The sequence below is a fragment of the Schistocerca piceifrons genome, chromosome 3 (genome assembly GCF_021461385.2).
Source record: "Schistocerca piceifrons isolate TAMUIC-IGC-003096 chromosome 3, iqSchPice1.1, whole genome shotgun sequence".
In the NCBI taxonomy this organism is placed as follows: Eukaryota; Metazoa; Arthropoda; class Insecta; order Orthoptera; family Acrididae; genus Schistocerca; species Schistocerca piceifrons.
The window spans coordinates 435358812-435376608 of NC_060140.1; the positions used below are offsets into that span (position 1 = coordinate 435358812).

At 39.2% G+C, this 17797-nt stretch overlaps 1 protein-coding gene across 1 annotated transcript in view; it reads left to right on the plus strand.

Moving 5' to 3' along the window:
- LOC124788219 (low-density lipoprotein receptor-related protein 6) overlaps window positions 1-17797 on the plus strand; it is a 326785-nt gene that overhangs the window by 279913 nt on the left and 29075 nt on the right. The window contains exons 9-17 of the mRNA XM_047255400.1: window positions 1755-1988; window positions 2936-3245; window positions 5624-5768; window positions 5855-5985; window positions 6780-6933; window positions 7968-8217; window positions 11408-11696; window positions 11775-11926; window positions 14349-14599. Coding sequence (XP_047111356.1) covers window positions 1755-1988; window positions 2936-3245; window positions 5624-5768; window positions 5855-5985; window positions 6780-6933; window positions 7968-8217; window positions 11408-11696; window positions 11775-11926; window positions 14349-14599 — 1916 coding nt within the window. The remainder of the gene's footprint in view (window positions 1-1754; window positions 1989-2935; window positions 3246-5623; window positions 5769-5854; window positions 5986-6779; window positions 6934-7967; window positions 8218-11407; window positions 11697-11774; window positions 11927-14348; window positions 14600-17797) is intronic.

Here is a 17797-nt window from a genome sequence, read left to right on the forward strand (position 1 = left end):
GAGAAGTGCTTTGATGATGCTCTTCACTTAGGTTGACTTTCTTCACCTCTCTGTGAATTGAATGTTTCTGCCTTGTGGAACTATTAAAGGAAGACCACTGTATGAAACACCGTCACTTGTTAAAACACCTTTTATCTTTCTGGGCCAACACTCGAAGATGAACTTTACCTCAGAATTGAGTAATGTTGTTAAGGTGATTATAATAGTGTAATGCAACAAGGATAAATCTCATCCAAAGCAAGAATCCTGTGTGCTGTGTGAATAGGTACAACTCTTGTCAGTTCAACAAATTGCAATTTGTGCCCTACCTACAACCCCCCCCCCCCTCCCTGCACCCTCCCCTCCACTGGTGACCATGTATGTGACTGTAGAAATATCTAGTTATCAAATTCATTGACAGTGAGGAGTGGAAATGAGTGACTGTGCTAATGGACAATGTGTGTGCTTACAACATTTTATTTAACATTGAATAAGTCAATGGTATGCAAATTATGTGGCACATGATACTGAGGGGAGTGAAATTTCGGTGTTCAAGAAGAAAGAGGTTAATTATCACAGTTTTTATTCCTTCTATAATATGTATAATTGTGGTATTTGGTGCCCATTTGTGTAGTAAGCGAAGAATGTTAAGGAAGTACTAACTCTCAGAAAATTTAATGGCAAAATGAACCCTAACCTATGTATTCTTGTTTGACTTTTTTTTTTTTTTTTTTTTTTTTTTTTTTTTTTTTTTTTTTAAAGAACAATATTACAGATAGATGTCTTTTCTTGATTTTTCACCTTTTTACTCTGGTGTATTGTAATTTACAACATTTTTCAAACTTTGATGTTTTCACTGAAACTGTACACTCTAAATGCTGTGTAAGGAATATTGGTTTGTGCTAAGTATGCCAACAGTGAGTTGGCAGCTTGCTACAGTTAATCCAGCTGTAATATAGCAGTGGTTAGTAAGGTAAAGGTACTATCTTCTCACCACCTCACCACATCCTGAGCTTAAAGCTTGCTAGTTGTGGATCAGCAAAAATCAGTAGAAGTCATTTCAAAGAAGGGCCACTCATTTTGTATTATCATGAGAAAGGGGGGAGAGTGCCATGAACATGAGTCTTGGTTTGGGGTAGCAATTATTAAAACAAAGGGTTTTTTGTTGTGCCAGTATCTTTTCATGAAACTTCAGCCACCAGCTTTCTCCTCAGATCGCAAAAATATTCTGTTGGTGCCCAACTACAGAGGGAGGAATAATCATCATGATAAAATAAGAGGAATCGAAGCTCATGCTTGTTTTCCCACATGCCATTTGAGCATGAAAAGGTAGAGTAATATCTTCAACCAGGTTCGATGACTCCTCTGCCGGGCATGTAATTGTGTAGAGTAATCGTGCAGATGTAGGTTTAGGTGTAGACGTAGGCTCCAGGCCATGTGTGAGTGTGTTATGTCTAGCTGCTACAATTTTTAGCAATCTCAATATACAGTACCAATATGTATGGTAGCTGTTTTGAGGTTATCATCATGTTGTGCTGTGCTGAAACAGTAAGCACACCTGCAGTGCCAACATCAAATGAGGAAAGCACAGCTTGTTTCACCCACTTTGTCACCACCCCATGTCTGTCTGTGGTTTGGATGTTCTTGCATCCTCCACTCCCTGCAGGTTACACAGAACGGAGTCAGGAAGTCATGAAAAAACAGTAAAGCTGTTGTCAATCTGAAAGTTGATTTGAATACTGCTATTGTATACTATACCTGTTCTCGTGTTTCAGGTTTTAATAACAGAAGATCTAGGTGAACCAAGAGCAATTGCTGTGGCACCAGAGAAGGGGTGGATGTTTTGGTCTGACTGGGACAGTGAAGCACCCAAAATCGAACGAGCATCTTTAGATGGCTCAGATCGAACCATGCTCATTTCTAAGGATCTAGGCTGGCCAAATGGAATAACTCTTGATCTTGCGTACGATAAGATATATTGGTGTGATGCTAAGAAAGATAGACTTGAGGTCTGTATATTCATATGATAGAAAATAAAAACGAATTTAATTTATTTTATTAATAACAAACAATCCTGTAGAAAAGTGTCATTATATTGTAGTCTTAACTGAAAAGTTACAAATGCAAACAATCAAATGCGTAATAGTAATTTTAATTGAACCTGCATCAGTTATTTATTAGCTGAATGTAGGGGGTGTGATCTCTAAATTTTGTATGTGAAAAATCTTAAAGCTTTTTAAATAAAGCAAACATTATTAACATTCTACATCTTTGTTATTCATGTTTACATATTTATTTCTCATCGTAATTACCCTGGCATGAACACATTTCTCCTATCAACAGATCAGTTTGTTGAGACTGCCTCTGCAGAATATTTGACTTGGCTGACGGAGCCGCCATCTCACTTCTGCTTGCACTACTTCATCACTATCAAAGTGAAGGCTTCAATGGTGTTCTTTAAGTTTTGGATGTAGATGAAAATCGAATGGGACCAAGTTTGGACTGTGTAGAGAATGGTTGATGACAGTGAACCAAGTCATCGGATTGTTGTAGATGTCACAGCACTCGTGTGGTTTGGCATTGTTGTGCTGAAGGAGAAGGTGGTCCCTGTTTGGATGAACTCTTGGCATTCAAAACTTGGTTCCAGCATGCTGTTTCTAATGCACCGACATAATTAGGTTACACACTGCCATGTTAAACTCTAAAATTCAGAGCCATCTAGTAGCAGAAGATTCAAATGTGTTAACATGAAGACTAAAAATGTAGAATATTAATAATGTTTATTTTATTTAATAGGCATTAAGAGCTTTCACATAAAATGTTCAGAGGCATTGCTTTTGAGCATTCCTGTGTATTTTAGAACAATAAGAAGCTGCTCTTATGTAAAATAATACTTAAAAAAGTGATAATTCTTTTATCTTTGTTTAGCAATGTATAATTAATCTTATCATTTCAGGTGGCAAATATGGATGGAAGTGATAGGCGAGAGATTATTAGTGACAACTTGCCACATCCATTTGGCTTGAGTCTTCTTGGAGATTATCTTTATTGGACCGATTGGCAGCGAAGGTCAATTGAGCGGGTGAACAAAATAACTGGAAATGAACGCAAACTGATTGCAGATCAGTTACCAAATGTTATGGGCCTAAAAGTTATACGCCTTGGTGTAGTGAAGGGAACAAACCCGTGTGCAAAAGATAATGGTGGTTGTGATCAGCTGTGCCTTAACAGACCAGGAAATGACTATATTTGTGCATGTAAAATGGGTAAGTAAAGTGAATAAGATGATGAATATTATTTATTTAACTTAAATTATTTAATAATAGTAGAATTTATCATAACTGGTTTCCAATTGGTCAGTATTCAAAATTTTTTATTCTGATTTGCATTTTAAAAACTTGAAATTGTCTGAAATTGTCTGCAACAAATACATATTGTGATGAAACATCCTGACAGATTAAAACTGTGCTGTGTTTGGAATCCAGCACAGACCAGCTCCCTGAGATAGGCATGGGTTCAGCATTGAATCCTTATCCTGCAGACAGTTTTAATCTGCATGAAGTTTCACGGTTAAGGACTCAATAATCTTGTTCTCATACAAATGCAGGCTTTGTTTGAATGGCGATCTGTGATATTATGTGAATTGACACAGCTATACATGTGTGATTATGAAGTTTAAGATCTCTGCTGTGGTCAAATAATTGTTTGTCTCTTCATAGTCCAGTCAGTTGCAGTGCTAATTATTAATGCAGATCTTATTTTGATGCAACATTTGATTCCATCATTTTGCAGCTAAAGTGTGATTATTTGGTGGCTTTTGTACAGTAATATATATGCTAAGAAAATGCCATGCTTAGAGCTACCAAAGCATTAAAGATTTATCAGAAACACATTGTTTTGAGTACAGTTTATTTCCATAAAATATTAGGAAATTTCAGAGAATAAACGTGGTATTTTCAGTCTGTTTCTATTACAGTTCCAAATTAAATGGCTTTTTAATGTAGTACAGCATAGTCTGCACTTACATGTACAAAACAGCCATGCATTACCTCCAGAAAACACATAGCAAAACAATGCTGATATAGAAGCCCAGAACAGTATTAAGAAACACAGCCGACTTTTTTAATGCCTATTTATTGTTTGGTCCCCTTATTTGTTGTTTTTATTAGTTATTTAGTTTTTTTGCCAGAATCTCAAGAGAATTTCAAAATGCTGTTACCAGTTTTAGTTGTTCATTCAGTGGTCATCTTTGACAGTCAGTAGATAAAAAGAGGACACAAGAATCATTGTATTATCTATAAAATCTGACTGGTAGTTATCAGTGTGATATAAAAACAATAAAATCATATCTAAAGGTTTGTGCTGCTAGCAGTTTCTGTTGCATTGTCAATAGTACTGAAGCCAGCAGTAAGTAGCAATTGAGGTTTTGTAGGCAGAATGATATCTTCCTTTTGCAATTAGACAAAATCTTGCACCCTATCTACCGTTGCTTTCAGTGTTATTGACATTTCAAAGGAAACCAATTGCAGCATATTCCTTTAAGTATGATTTTATTGTCTTTTTATCATTACACAGGTAATTATTTGACAGCCTTCACCTGTTATATAATGATTATTTGTGTCCTTTTTGATCTGTTGATAGTATGAAGACGACTCCTGACTAGCCAAAACTGATAATTGCATTACAAATGCTCATATGATTGTGTCAATAAATATAAAAATAAAAGAACATGGTCAGTAACTTTATCTCTAAGACATGAGATTCTCTAAGTATATACAGATTCTGTTATGCAAAATAGGTGTCTTTAGTGTGGGAAAAATCAAACTACTTGACAAAGACATGGTATGATGAAAACTTGCAAGTACTTTCAAATGCACTGAGCTTATCAAATTGTATGTCATGTCATGGTAAAGAACCAAATATGAGAGAGGACTCCCAAGAAAGATGTGATGAGAAATGATATATGCTCCAGACCAACAAGAATAGCTCCCTCTCTCTCTCTTTGCTACATTAACATACATTTCTGTTTCCAGACAAAACTGTGGGGGAGGTATAGTTCTTCACCTATTAACCCTTTCACTACTGCGGGCATGTACAAACGACCTGTTATGCCATTCCTCAAGTGTTGTGGATGTGTATATGCATGATGCTTAGGTTTTTCTACAGTGTTATAGACATTTGTACATGTCCTGAGTCACCAATCTCTCACTGCCGCAGATGAGTTACTTCCATATCTCAGTGAATAAAAAAGTTTTGAATATTTATCTTAAACCATACAAGTAAAATGGATAATGGAAAATAAATTCAGTTCTTTATCAGTTGAAGATATCAGACTGCAAGCTATGCAAATATCAAATTTTTTCACCAAATAGATTTCAAAAAATCGGATAATACATATTTCATATCAGCCAGAACCCCTTTCCTCAGCGCAGGCACAAGCGTTTGGTGAGCAGTACAGCCATAACAAAAGGTGCCTTCGCATGGAATGCATAGAGCACATGAGTTGCAGTGAAAGGGTTAATAGAAAATGGAATACACGATAGTGACACAAGCTAGTTGTTTCCCTTCGTATACTTCAGCCCAATTTTGGGTGTCTCTTAAAGGAAATCAATAGCACTTACAAAAATGAAATCATATTTTGCAGGTTATGAACTGGCTACAGACAACAGGACATGCGTTATTCCAGAAGCATTCTTATTGTTTGTTCGTAAAGAAAATATAGGAAGAATAAGCATTGAGAACAACAATAATGTGGTAAACATACCAGTTACTGGCATTAAGGATGCAAGGTATTCAAGAAAGTTTTTGTTATGAGGAAGTGTAAGTGATTATTGATTTTAGCATTTGCTGCATAACACACATTTTTTTCCCTCAGTGCCTTGGATTTTGACATAAATGATAACCGTATCTATTGGACAGATGTCAAAGCAAAAACAATCACCAGGTCATTCATGAATGGATCAAATGTAGAAAAAATTGTGGAGTTTGGATTGGACTCTCCTGAAGGTGAGCAGTTTTTCCCCCCTCCGTTCACATTACTCTTTATTGGTAATTCTGAATTCCTTAAGAAAAGGTACTGGAGTATAATGGTGTTCTAATTGAAGAACTTGCTTTAATTGATATGATCTGAAACAAGACATTAAAAAGAGGAGGGTGGTAGAAAGAGGATACAGTGAAAGAGTTTATAGACTTCAGTTTTACCAGTTTTTAGCTCTCAGCTGTTCAGAAGGTAAAGATCACAGTGAGAATCGGGTTGCTGTTTTGCATTCCTCAGTTTCAGTGCTTGTGTTGTTAATGTCTTCATGTTATGAAAAGAGAATTTTAGTGAAATTTAACTTCATAGCTGTTAATTGTCAGTTAATTTAATCTTTTTGAAAGTTATTTTCCTTATTTTGTAACCTCTGCATTATCATGTTACAAAGTAAGAGTGGTTTATACAACTGTATGTTATATATTTTGCTACCACAATGACAAAATTATCATATTATTTAAAAGAGCATTAGGTCAAGGTAGAATCTAAAACAATAAAAATAACACTTAACCTCGCTGTTGTGAGCTGCAGTTCTGTGGTTCGTTTACATTTGATGTGAATGTGAATTAATTTTTGTTAACTTATGTATATACTGTTTTCCCTCCCAGTATATGTGATAATCTAAAAATCAAATGTAGTGACAGGTGCACAATACTGTCAAAAAATTGCCACTGTACTTCCCTTCATCACTTCCCTATTCCATAATGAATTCATATGTTGTTTATGATCCATAATGAAATATGGTGTATTTTGTTTTTCTCTTGAAAAGGCATGGCTGTTGACTGGGTTGCACACAATCTTTATTGGAGTGATACAGGCAGCAAGAGGATAGAAGTCGCAAGGCTTGATGGCCGGTCCCGTAAAGTATTGTTATGGGAAGGCTTGGGTGAACCTCGGAGCCTTGCACTGAATCCACGTGATGGGTGAGATTGGAATTTAGTTTCCTGGATATTGTTAGCTAGAAATAGTGTTAATGTTAACTTTAGCATCATGTTACACATCTTTACCTCTTACTTTTGAAAAACCTTCAACTATTTTTCTCTAATATCCACTCACCTAAGCAATTTTTTTGATGAGACCTAATTTTTAGGTATATACCCCACTTTCTGATGCAATAATATTACTTCTTCTTCTTCTCAGAAACCACAGGCCCTGTAGACCAGGCACTGCATCAGCGATCGGCTTCCACCACCTTCTATCTCTCACAGTCTCTCTCCACCCTGTGGAAATTCCTAATGCTACGATGTCCTTCCCTATGTCATCTTTCCACCTTGTACGAGGTCAGCCCAATGGTCTTGTTGCCTAGAGTGTTCCTTCAAATGCTTTCTTGGTGATTCTGTTTTCCGTTCTAGCCACATGTCCAGCCCATTGCAGTCTCCTGCTTCTTAATTTTTAATTACTATTAATTATATAAAAATATAAAATTAAGTTATAATATCTAATGTCATTCATTGATTTTGTATAATAACAAAAACATTGCTGGAACATTGTCAAAGTTTTCAGTAATTCTAGATCAGAAATGGAAATAGGCTTGGATTGTGCTATTGTGCCAACGGTATCTGCTGACGAGTGGTAACCTGCCCTCATTTTTGTGTTTTAAGTGTGTGTTAATCAGTATGTGAGAGTGTATGTAATTGTGAGTCATTGAATTACTGACTGAAATCATATTAATACATCTGATGTATTTAGAGGGCAGTCATGATGTACTGTATAACTTCCATTATCGTAAGTTTAACCAAAATCTTACACTTTTTCTGTAACAGCCAACACATTGTACTAGCGAGCACCAGAGCAAAAGGAGTAGTAGATACATGCCATGACATAAATTGTCAGAATATAATATTAAAGAAATTGTCTCCGTAATTGCATGACTCATTGTTGGCAATATGATTGTTACTTCATTTATAAATTAATGAGAACCACATAATTTTTTAATAGAATGATGTTCGATTTACAGGTATATGTATTGGTGTGACTGGGTTACTTTTGGTGTAATTGAAAGAGCAGCATTAGATGGATCAAAACGTACTGTTCTGATATCAGAAGTTGGTGACGTGAAAGGTCTTACTATTGATTATGTTCAACGCCGTATTTACTGGACTCAGCTTAATCCGTCATCTATTGAAAGCACAGACTTAGAAGGTCAGAACAGAATCCAAGTTATTGGAAAAGATATTGATCACCCCAAAGGAATAACACAGTATCAGGTAAGTGAAACAATGTGAATAAGCATTAAATACTTTTGGATTAAGGGAGACCATTGACTGAACTGTGTTAAGGGACCTCATTTACCGAAAAACAGAAGCCTTGACTTGTCAGCAGGCACATACAAAAGAAAGAAACCTTTGCTAGCTTTCGAAGTTATCCTTTAATGAACTATAAAAAACACCCCCCCCCCTCCCTCTGGACTAACAGAACCAGCATTATTTTTTGGCAAGTGGTCTGGTTGTGGTGGGTTTAGTGTCAGTTGGAGTGGGTACAGGGAGAGGATCTGGAGGTGGACTGCTAGCGGCTTGGAGGGAGGCACCCGATTTGCTGACTGGGAATGTGGGAGGGAGGGGTGGAAGGTATATGGGCTGGCACGATTATAGTGGCTAATGGGAAGTGGCACACACTGAAGTAATGTGGATATCTGAATTGTGCGGATGCGATGTGGTAGAGGAAGGGAAATGTGTTGGAGGAGGGTGCGGGGTCAGTGGGTTACCTCAGATTGGGACCAGGATGATTACAGGAGTGGAGAATGTGTTGTAAGGATAACTCCCATCTATGTAGTTCAGAGGAGTGGTGGTGGAGGGAAGGGTCCAGATGACTTGGGTTGTGGAGCAGCAGCATGTTGTGCCACCAGGTGGTCGACTTTGTGTTTGGCAACAGTTTGGTCTTGGCCCTTTGTACTGGTGGACAGCTAGCTGTCAGTCGTACCAATGTAAGAAGCTTTGCAGTGTTTGCAGCAGAGTTGGTATATAACATGGCTGCTTTCACAGATGCCCCAGTCTCTGATAGGAGAGGATAAGCCTATCACAGGACTAGAGTACAAAGTGCTGGGTCAGTCGATATGGCAGGTTTGGCATCTTGGTCTGCCTCAGGGCTATGACCTCTGTGGTAAGGGTTAGGGAGTAGGAGTGGTATATCGGTGGAGTAGGATATTGTGTAGGTTGAGTGGATGATGGAGCACAACTTTAGGAGGGGTGGGAAGGATCCTGGGTAGTAAGTCCCTAATTTCAGGCCAGGATGAGAGATAATCAAAGCCCTGGCAAAGAATATGTTTAGTTGTTCCAGTTCTGGGTGATATTGAGTGGTGAGAGGGGCACTCCTTTGTAGTTGGTTTTGGGTTGGTGGGAGGACTGGGGGTGTGTGAGGATGTGGCATGGGAAATCTGTTTGTGGACTAGGTTTTGGGCATATTTCCTGTCACTGAAGGCCTTTGTGAGGCCTTCAGGATATAGTCAAGGGGAGTTCTCATCACTGCAGATACGTTGTCCCCGGGTGGCTAGGCTGTGTGGGAGGGATTTTTTGGTGCGGAAGGGATGGCAGCTGTCAAAATGTAGGTGCTGTTTGTAACCACCAACCATTAATATGTACAGAGGTGTGGATGGAGCCATCAGAGAGGTGGAAGTGAACATCCAGGAAGGTGGCCCGTTGGTTAGGTGAAACGGGTGGAAGAAGATAACATGTTGAGGTTGTGAAGGAATGTGGATAGGGTATCTCGACCCTGACTCTGGATCATGAATATATTATTAATGAACCTTAACTAGACTAGGGATTGGAAGTTTTGGGAGGCTAGGAAGGTTTCCTCTACATGGTCCATAAACAGGTTGGCATTGGAGGTTGCCATGCGAGTGCCCACAGCTGTGCTGCAGATTTGTTTGTAAACTTTTCCTTCAAAGGAAAAGTAGTTGTGGGTCAGGATATAGTTAGTAAGGTGTATAAGGAGTGATGTGGTTGGTTTAGAATCTGTAGGACACTGGGAGAGGTAGTGCTAGATAGTGGCAAAGCATGATGAGTATTGATGTATAGGGAAGTGGCACTAGCAGTGATGAGTAGGGATCCAGGAGGTAAAGGGGTTGGTCTGTGGAAAGTCGGTGAAGGAAGTAGGTAGTATCTTTGATGCAAGAAGCTAGGTTTTGGACAATTGATTAGAGGTGTTGGTCAACAAGAGTGGAAAATCTTTCACTGGGAACACAATAGCAAGCTACAATGGGACATCCAGGATTGGGTTTGTCGATTTTGGGAGCATGTATAAGTTTGGTGTGTAAGGTGTTGTTGGTGTGAGGAGGGAGACAGGCAATACCTCCCAGACCTAGCCCACATACAGATTTCCTGTGCCATATCCTCATACAGTCCAGTAATCTCATCACCCCCACCCCACACCCCCCACCCCCACCCCCACCCCAAGAATCAGCTACAAAGATTTGCACCCACTCATCATCTAGTATCACTCTAGACTGGAACAACTGAACCATATTGTTTTCCAGCGTTTTATCTCTCATCCTGACCTGAAACGAATGACAGCCTATACAAGATCCTTCCAACCTCTCCTAAATTGGTGTTTGTTATCCATCCAATCTGCACAACACCTTAGTCCATCACTACGTCACTCCCACCCACAACCCATTTCCACAGAGGTCATATCCCTGTGGGAAACCAAGGGACAAGACAATTCCAATCCACCCAGACTGCACCTCCTACTCCAGTCCTAGCAAAGGCTTATCCTGTGCCATCAGAGGCCGCGCCACCTGTGAAAGCAGTCATGTCATACGCCAACTCTGCTGCAAACCCTGCACAGCTTTTTACATTGGTATGACTACCAACCAGCTGTCGACCTGGATGAATTGGCCACTGCCAAAATGTTGTCAAGAACAAAGTTGACCACTCGGTGGCACAACATGCAGTTGAGCATAACATGCTCATTCTCAGTGGCTGCTTCACAACCCGAGCCATCTGAATCCTTCCCTCCACCACTAGCTTCTCTGAACCTTCGCACCCATAATCATCACATCATGACCTCAATGCTGGGTAACCCACTGTCCCTGCCCCCCCCCCCCCCCCCCCCCCTCCCTCCCGACCCAACAGTTTCAACTTCCTCAGTCTTCTTACTGCTTCCCACCAGCTGCTACAGTTGTGCCAACCAATATACCTGCCATTCCTCCCCTGCGTTCCTAGATAGCAAACCATCTGCCTCCCTCTGAGCCACGACAACTCAGTGCTCCTTGTTTTTCGTGAGTGGTCTCCTTTAATACTAAAGTATTTACATTCTACAAAAACTTTCCTACATAATGAATAATCACTAAGCTTAATAAACTGTCCACTGAAGAACCATTCATACATGACAGCAGTCTTATAAACCATTTTCTGTTGTTAAAGTGTCATAATTTTTTACTTTGTGTATTTTTGCCGCCAGGATTATATCTATTGGACAGACCTGAAAACATTACACATTGAGCGAGCCAATAAGACAAATGGCCAGAATCGGTCTGTAGTACAAGAACGTCTGGGAGATGTCACTGATATGTCCATATTCCATACATCAAGACAGTGGGGTTGGAATCAGTGTGAGATAAACAATGGTGGATGCTCTCATTTATGTCTTGCTGTTCCAGCTTTTACACCTAGCGTGGGCCAAGCAACAACTCTACATTGTGCTTGCCCCACACATTATGTCCTTAATGCAGACAACAAGACATGCTCTGGTATGTGGAAGTGTATTAACATGAAATGTTTGCAGTCTTCTTCAGTGAACATTTAATTAATTGTAATTGTTCTTACAGCACCACAATCATTCCTGCTGTATAGTCAGAAGAATACTTTGAGTCGTCTGATACCAAATACAACTGACTGCCCATCTTTAGTTTTACCCATTCAGAACCTGAAAAGTGTACGGGCTGTTGAATTTGATCCAAAAACACAGTTCTTATATTGGGTGAGTAACTTTCTTGCTTTGTATGATTAAATAGGTGCAAAAATCTTTAATCTTGTTGATATTTAATTGCTGTTAATAATGTATTATAGACTTTGAGGCTAACATGTATGTGCAACTGAGTGAATGTGATTCATATTTTGTCATGTGTGTTTCACCTTTTTTTCTTAATAAACATCTTCAACTGTGTGAAAGTGTAAGTAGGTATATATTTCAGTTTTTTTAAGATGCTTCTTAATAAATTATACAAAATAAAAATTACATTGATCAGTCCCATACAGATATAACCAGAAATAGTTATTATAGACAAAATCTTGAGAGAGAGAGAGAGAGAGAGAGAGAGAGAGAGAGAAGAAGGAAGCATGCCTGTGAGGAAATACAGCTGTGAGGTTTAGTCACCAAGGACCCTGGGTCAAGGGAGAAACTGCTGGGCATAGCAGCAAGATGTTAACAATAAAAACCTATCAACATAGAAGCTTTCAAACTTGAAAGGGTGCTAGAGAGGATAGTTTAAAGATCAAACAGTAATAGAAGTTTAGGTGCCCCACTGAAGACCTTGATGAAGGTCTGAGCATACGGATTTGGTTCCCAGATATACAAGTAGCTCAAAGACTTCTTAGCAAATAGAACCCAATATATTGTCCTCTACAGTGAGTATTCATCAGAAACAAGGATATCACCAGGAATGCCCTAGGGAAGTGTGATAGGACTGCTTTCATTGACTGTGTACATAAATATCTAACAGGCAGAGTGAGCAGCGATTTACAGTTGTTTGCTGATGACACTGGGTATAGGGAAAGGTTTGTCGTCGAGCGGCTGTAAGAGGATAATAACATTATGGAAAGGATAGTTGCTACACATCACATAGTGGAGGTGCTGATTCACAGATAGGCACAACAAAAAGACTGTAAAAAAGTGAGCTTTCAGCCAACAAGCAAAAAAAAATTCAAATACATTTGTGTGTGTACGTGCGCATGTGCGCGTGTGGTGTCTATTTCTGTCAGAGGGCTTAAGTCCGAAAGCTCACTTTCTGACAGTCTTTTTGTTGTGCCTACCTGTGACTTAACATCTCTGCCATTTGGTAAGTAGCAACTATCCTTTTCATACTATTGTTACTTTCCATCTTAGATTTTCTGTTCTTTATACGAAGTACTGCATGACCTAGACAAAATTTCTAGTTGGTGTGATGAATGGCAGCTTGTTCTAAATGTAGAAAAGTCTAAGTTAATGTGGATAACTAGGAAAAACAATCCTATAACATTCAAATACAGCATTAGTAGCATGCTGTTGACACAGTCATGTCAGTTAAATATCTGGGCATAATATTGCAAAATGATACGAAATGGAATGACCATGTCAGATTGGTAGTAGGGAAGAAGAATGCTCAACTTCATTTTATTGGGAGAATTTTGGGAAAGTGTAGCTCATCTATAAAGAAGATGGCTTATAGAAAACTAGTGCGACGCATTCTTGACTAATGATTGAGTGTTGGGCTCTCATTTGGTCAGACTTGAAGGAAGATGTTGAAGCAGTTCAGAGGCTTGCTGGTAGATTTGTTACTAGTAGGTTAAGTCCGCATGAAAGTATTATGTAGATGCTTTGTGAACTTGTTATTGAGCAAATGTAGAGATACACCACTTGAGGTAGACTGCAGAGTGATTCTATTGCCATCAGCCTACTTTCACGCAAGGACTGTGAAGATAAGATGAGAGAAATAAGAGAATATACAGAGGCTTGTAAAAAGTTATTTTCCCCTCACTCTGTTAAAGAGTTGGGCAGGAAAGGAAATTACTAGTAGTAGTACATGATTTACTCCATCTTGCACCGTACAGTGGCTTACAGAGAATGTACAGAGATGTAAATGTAGATGTACATGAGTAAAAAAAAGTGCAGCAGGAAAATCGAAGGAGGAAGAGCTGGAAATATTGGTCAAGAACCAGCCAGAAATGGGGAAGAAAAAAAAATGCATGAAAGAGACAAAAAAGTTAAAATATAGGAAAATAATAGCACTGACAATGAAGGGGAGAAGGGGATAAGAAAAGCAAAAACTTGTTGTTTTATCTCTCTTCTCTCCCTACTGAACTTTCTTTGACATGAGGTACTGTTTTCTCAAATCTTTACTGTCTTTTTGCCAGGAGGAGGCACACCAGTTCCAAAAATAACAATTGTGTGATTAGCTGTGTGTGCCTCTCTCTGCTAGATAAGTAGAAATGTTGTTTACATATATTTAATTGTGAGTTAATTTTGAACACACTTTTCCTTCCTGTAGTATGTATTTTTAATGGTTCCTATAAAAAAAAAGCATAAATTATCTGCAGATGAAAGTAGATGTATAAAGGAAGAAAAAATTTAGATTCTGAAAAAAATGCTAGGAATTATTGTACCCATTCATACAAGACTGTAATGGAGAGCTTTCTTGTTCTAGGTTGATGGACGAACACAGTCAGTGAAACGAGCTTTTGACAACGGTACACATGCATCCGTGTTTGTGAGTGCGAGCAGCGAACGTCACCCTTATGACTTAGCAGTGGACCCCTATCGCAGATTGCTCTACTGGTCATGTGCTATGGCTGATGTTATAAATGTTACACGGCTTGATAATGCTTCGAAAGTGGGCTTTGTCATCAAAGGAAAGGGTGAAAAGCCACGAAGTATTGCACTGCATCCAGAGAAAGGGTAGGCTTTTTTATGCTACTTAACATCTTGTGCAGTTGTTGGGCTTGTTTCATAAACGGCCAAATAACAGTTTTTATAATTAATAAATTACATCTATTTTTCTATGTTCTAAGAACATTAAAAGGAGAAAGAAAGTAAACCTCCCTGTGTATGTGTGTGTGTGTGTGTGGGGGGGGGGGGGGTATGTATATAAACTCCAGATTGTCAGTGAGATTCTAGTGAATGTGTTTCTTCTGCAGTTACCGCAGTTTTGGTATTAAAGAAAATTGGCAAGATTTTATTCAGTTCTTGTATGGATAATGTATTTTCATACACTTGTGTGTGGGGGTTGTTGTCATATTTTGTAACCAATTCATGATTTTTGTATTTTTCTCGTGCGTGTTAAATTCCTCATATCCAAAAAGAGATTTTATTTTTGGAAGATGTATATATTTTGCCACTGCCAGTGCCCTGTTAATTTCATATTCATCTTCCAAGTCTTCCAATTACTAGATTCTGCTTTAAATTTGGCTTCAGCCTTTTCACCACAGTGCATGTGCTGTGGAATCTCAGTGTCTGCGATTTCTGGAAACTCTTGTTTGGTGACTATGTTCTGGCCACAAGCATTTGTTGAAAATGTTTTTGCTGTGCATTTTGCTGCTGTTTCTGCATTCTTACCACGATGTCCTTCCATAAGTGTTGGCTAGTCTCCATGTTTTCATATAGACTTCAGTTTACCCATACAGAAGATCACCAAGCTTTTTTTTTTTTTTTTTTTAAATATTCTTGCCTGTAATTTGTACGCATCAGTGGAACTTGGCAGTCTCGCATTTTATTCCTTGTATATTGTGCTCCTCCCATTCCTTTTCTTTACCTTCACTGTTCCTGCTTCACAAGTTTCTTAGCATTTTAATGAACCTTGAAAATCCTCCTACTAGTACTTCATCCCATTAACACTTAGCTTCGATGTGTAGCTAAATGGTTTTACTACATTTTCCTGGTCTCTCTCTCCATTCATAGTTTCACAATTTCTGACTCTAATGAATTTATTTCAGTCTTTTTTCACCAGAGTGGCAGCCACTTCACCTGTTCCTCAATTCCTCTCTCACTTACTACCATCCAAAACTCAATAGCAAGCAATAGCTCTAAGATTCCTGCTGTAAGCTGATGAAGCACTGTGCAAATTCTAGCAACCCACAGCTCCAGAGACCAAATGAGCAAAACAACCACCAAACATGCACTTCTGTTATTCATATCCTCAAAGTGAAACCACGCAATGCCGTTGAGTCCTATTGTGTGTGGCCAATGATAAGACTTCCAGTTGGTGGTTAGGAGTTTCTGGACATTGGTTCCAATTGGAAAATGTAACTATACTGTTATCCTATCTTACAAGGGGACCACACGGGAAACTGATTTTTGAAATTTTTATATTTATAGTACTTGAAGTTCAGAACAAAAATATTAATTCCCCAAAATAGTTCAGTGGGAATCTCAAAAATTCTTGAGAAAATCGACTTCGAAGTTTTCGGGCCATCTTTAATATGTTAAAGCAAGATCAATTTTTCTCCATAGGTCATACAGCTGTGTGGTAGAATACTTGCCTACCATTTGTGTGCTGCAGTTTTGATTCCCAGTCCTTCCAAAATTTTAAACATAAACATTTCTGTGAATAGTAAAATAAATAAGGATGAAAAAGAATTTAATTTGGAATTCTTTTAAAAATTTAAACAATCTCATAATATATCAGTAATTAAGGACTTATATTTGCAATGTAAACTAAACTTACTTGTGCAGTAATTAGAAATAAAAAGAACATTTTTCATAAAAATAGCAATTAGATATCAGTTAATTAGCATAAGTTGTGCAATTTCAGTAGCCTGACAGCAGAACAGACCCTCCACTGTTTTTTCGTTCTTTGTTTCTTTCTTCATTCCCTGGTTCCTATCCCTCCTTTGCTTTGGTGTTTGAGGTTCATCTTTTTCTTCTTCCCCCCAATGTGCTCCTGAAGGATGGCCCATGCATCTGACGCATAACAGGTGACTGGGTAATGTGTAATTCCCAGCCCTGGGTCAACAGGTAGGTTTGCCAGTTGGTCCCTCTGTCAGGTGTGACCTGAGGTGTGAACAATCACCTAAAGTAAGTGCGCCTCCACTGAGGGGGGTGCCCAGTTGGAAGGGGCGCACCATCAGAGATGCTGGAAATCATGGCGGATTTTCTCACAATGAACCAATCATCATCTTCACCATAAACATTTACTTAAAGTCAATGGAATGAGGCTGATGATTCAAAGACCCTTCCAGCTGCACCACGGTTCCTCATGGTTGCACGTACTGAAGCCTGTCAGTCCTTTGCCACGCTAAATCCATTTATTATTCAGAAAGGAGATGATGCAATTGCCAGCCCTGTGAAATCCTGCTCTTGTTTGCGCAATGGAACTTTGTTTTTGAAGACTACTTCTGTTCTCAAGCACAACTACTGCATGTAGCTTCGCTCCTCCATGACTGTCCTGTTCATGTCAACGCCCATCAAATGCTGAATTCTTCTCGTGGTGTTATTTACATTGGGCTGCTCGATGGTCTGACCGAGGCACAAATCCAAACGTACCTCTATGATCAGGGCATCATTGCAATCCATCGGGTGATAAAAATGCTAGATGTATCCTTAGTGCCCACACTTACTTTTTTCCTCACTTTTGATGGAGTGGTGCATCCATCCGAGATCCAAGCAGGCTATGAAGTTATCACAGGCTGACCACACATTCTGAACCCGTCGTGCTGCTACCAGTGTCACTGTTATAACCACACTTGAATGTCTTGTTGAAACCCCTTCAGTTGTGTAACCTGTGGTAGGGCTGCTCACGGGGGCAATTGTCCGCCTATTTCTCCCCACTGTATCAATTGCAATGGCGACCGTGCAGCCTCCGTCTGAGATTGTCCTATGTATCTCGATGAGTGGGTCATTCGGGAGATCTGGGTGAAGGAAATGGTGCCTTATCCTACTGCCCACAAGACAGTACTGTTCTTGCTACATCTCATTTCATGAATCACATGGCCACGCAGACATGCGACCTCAAATTCAGCACTGTGATTGTAAAATCACCCATTGTCATGGTAGCAACCCCGTCCCCTCCTCCAGCTGTGCGACAAGCCACCAAACTTTCACCTCACAGGGCAAAGGCACCTGCTACAGAACTGGCAGGCCAAAAATGACAGAAGGAAT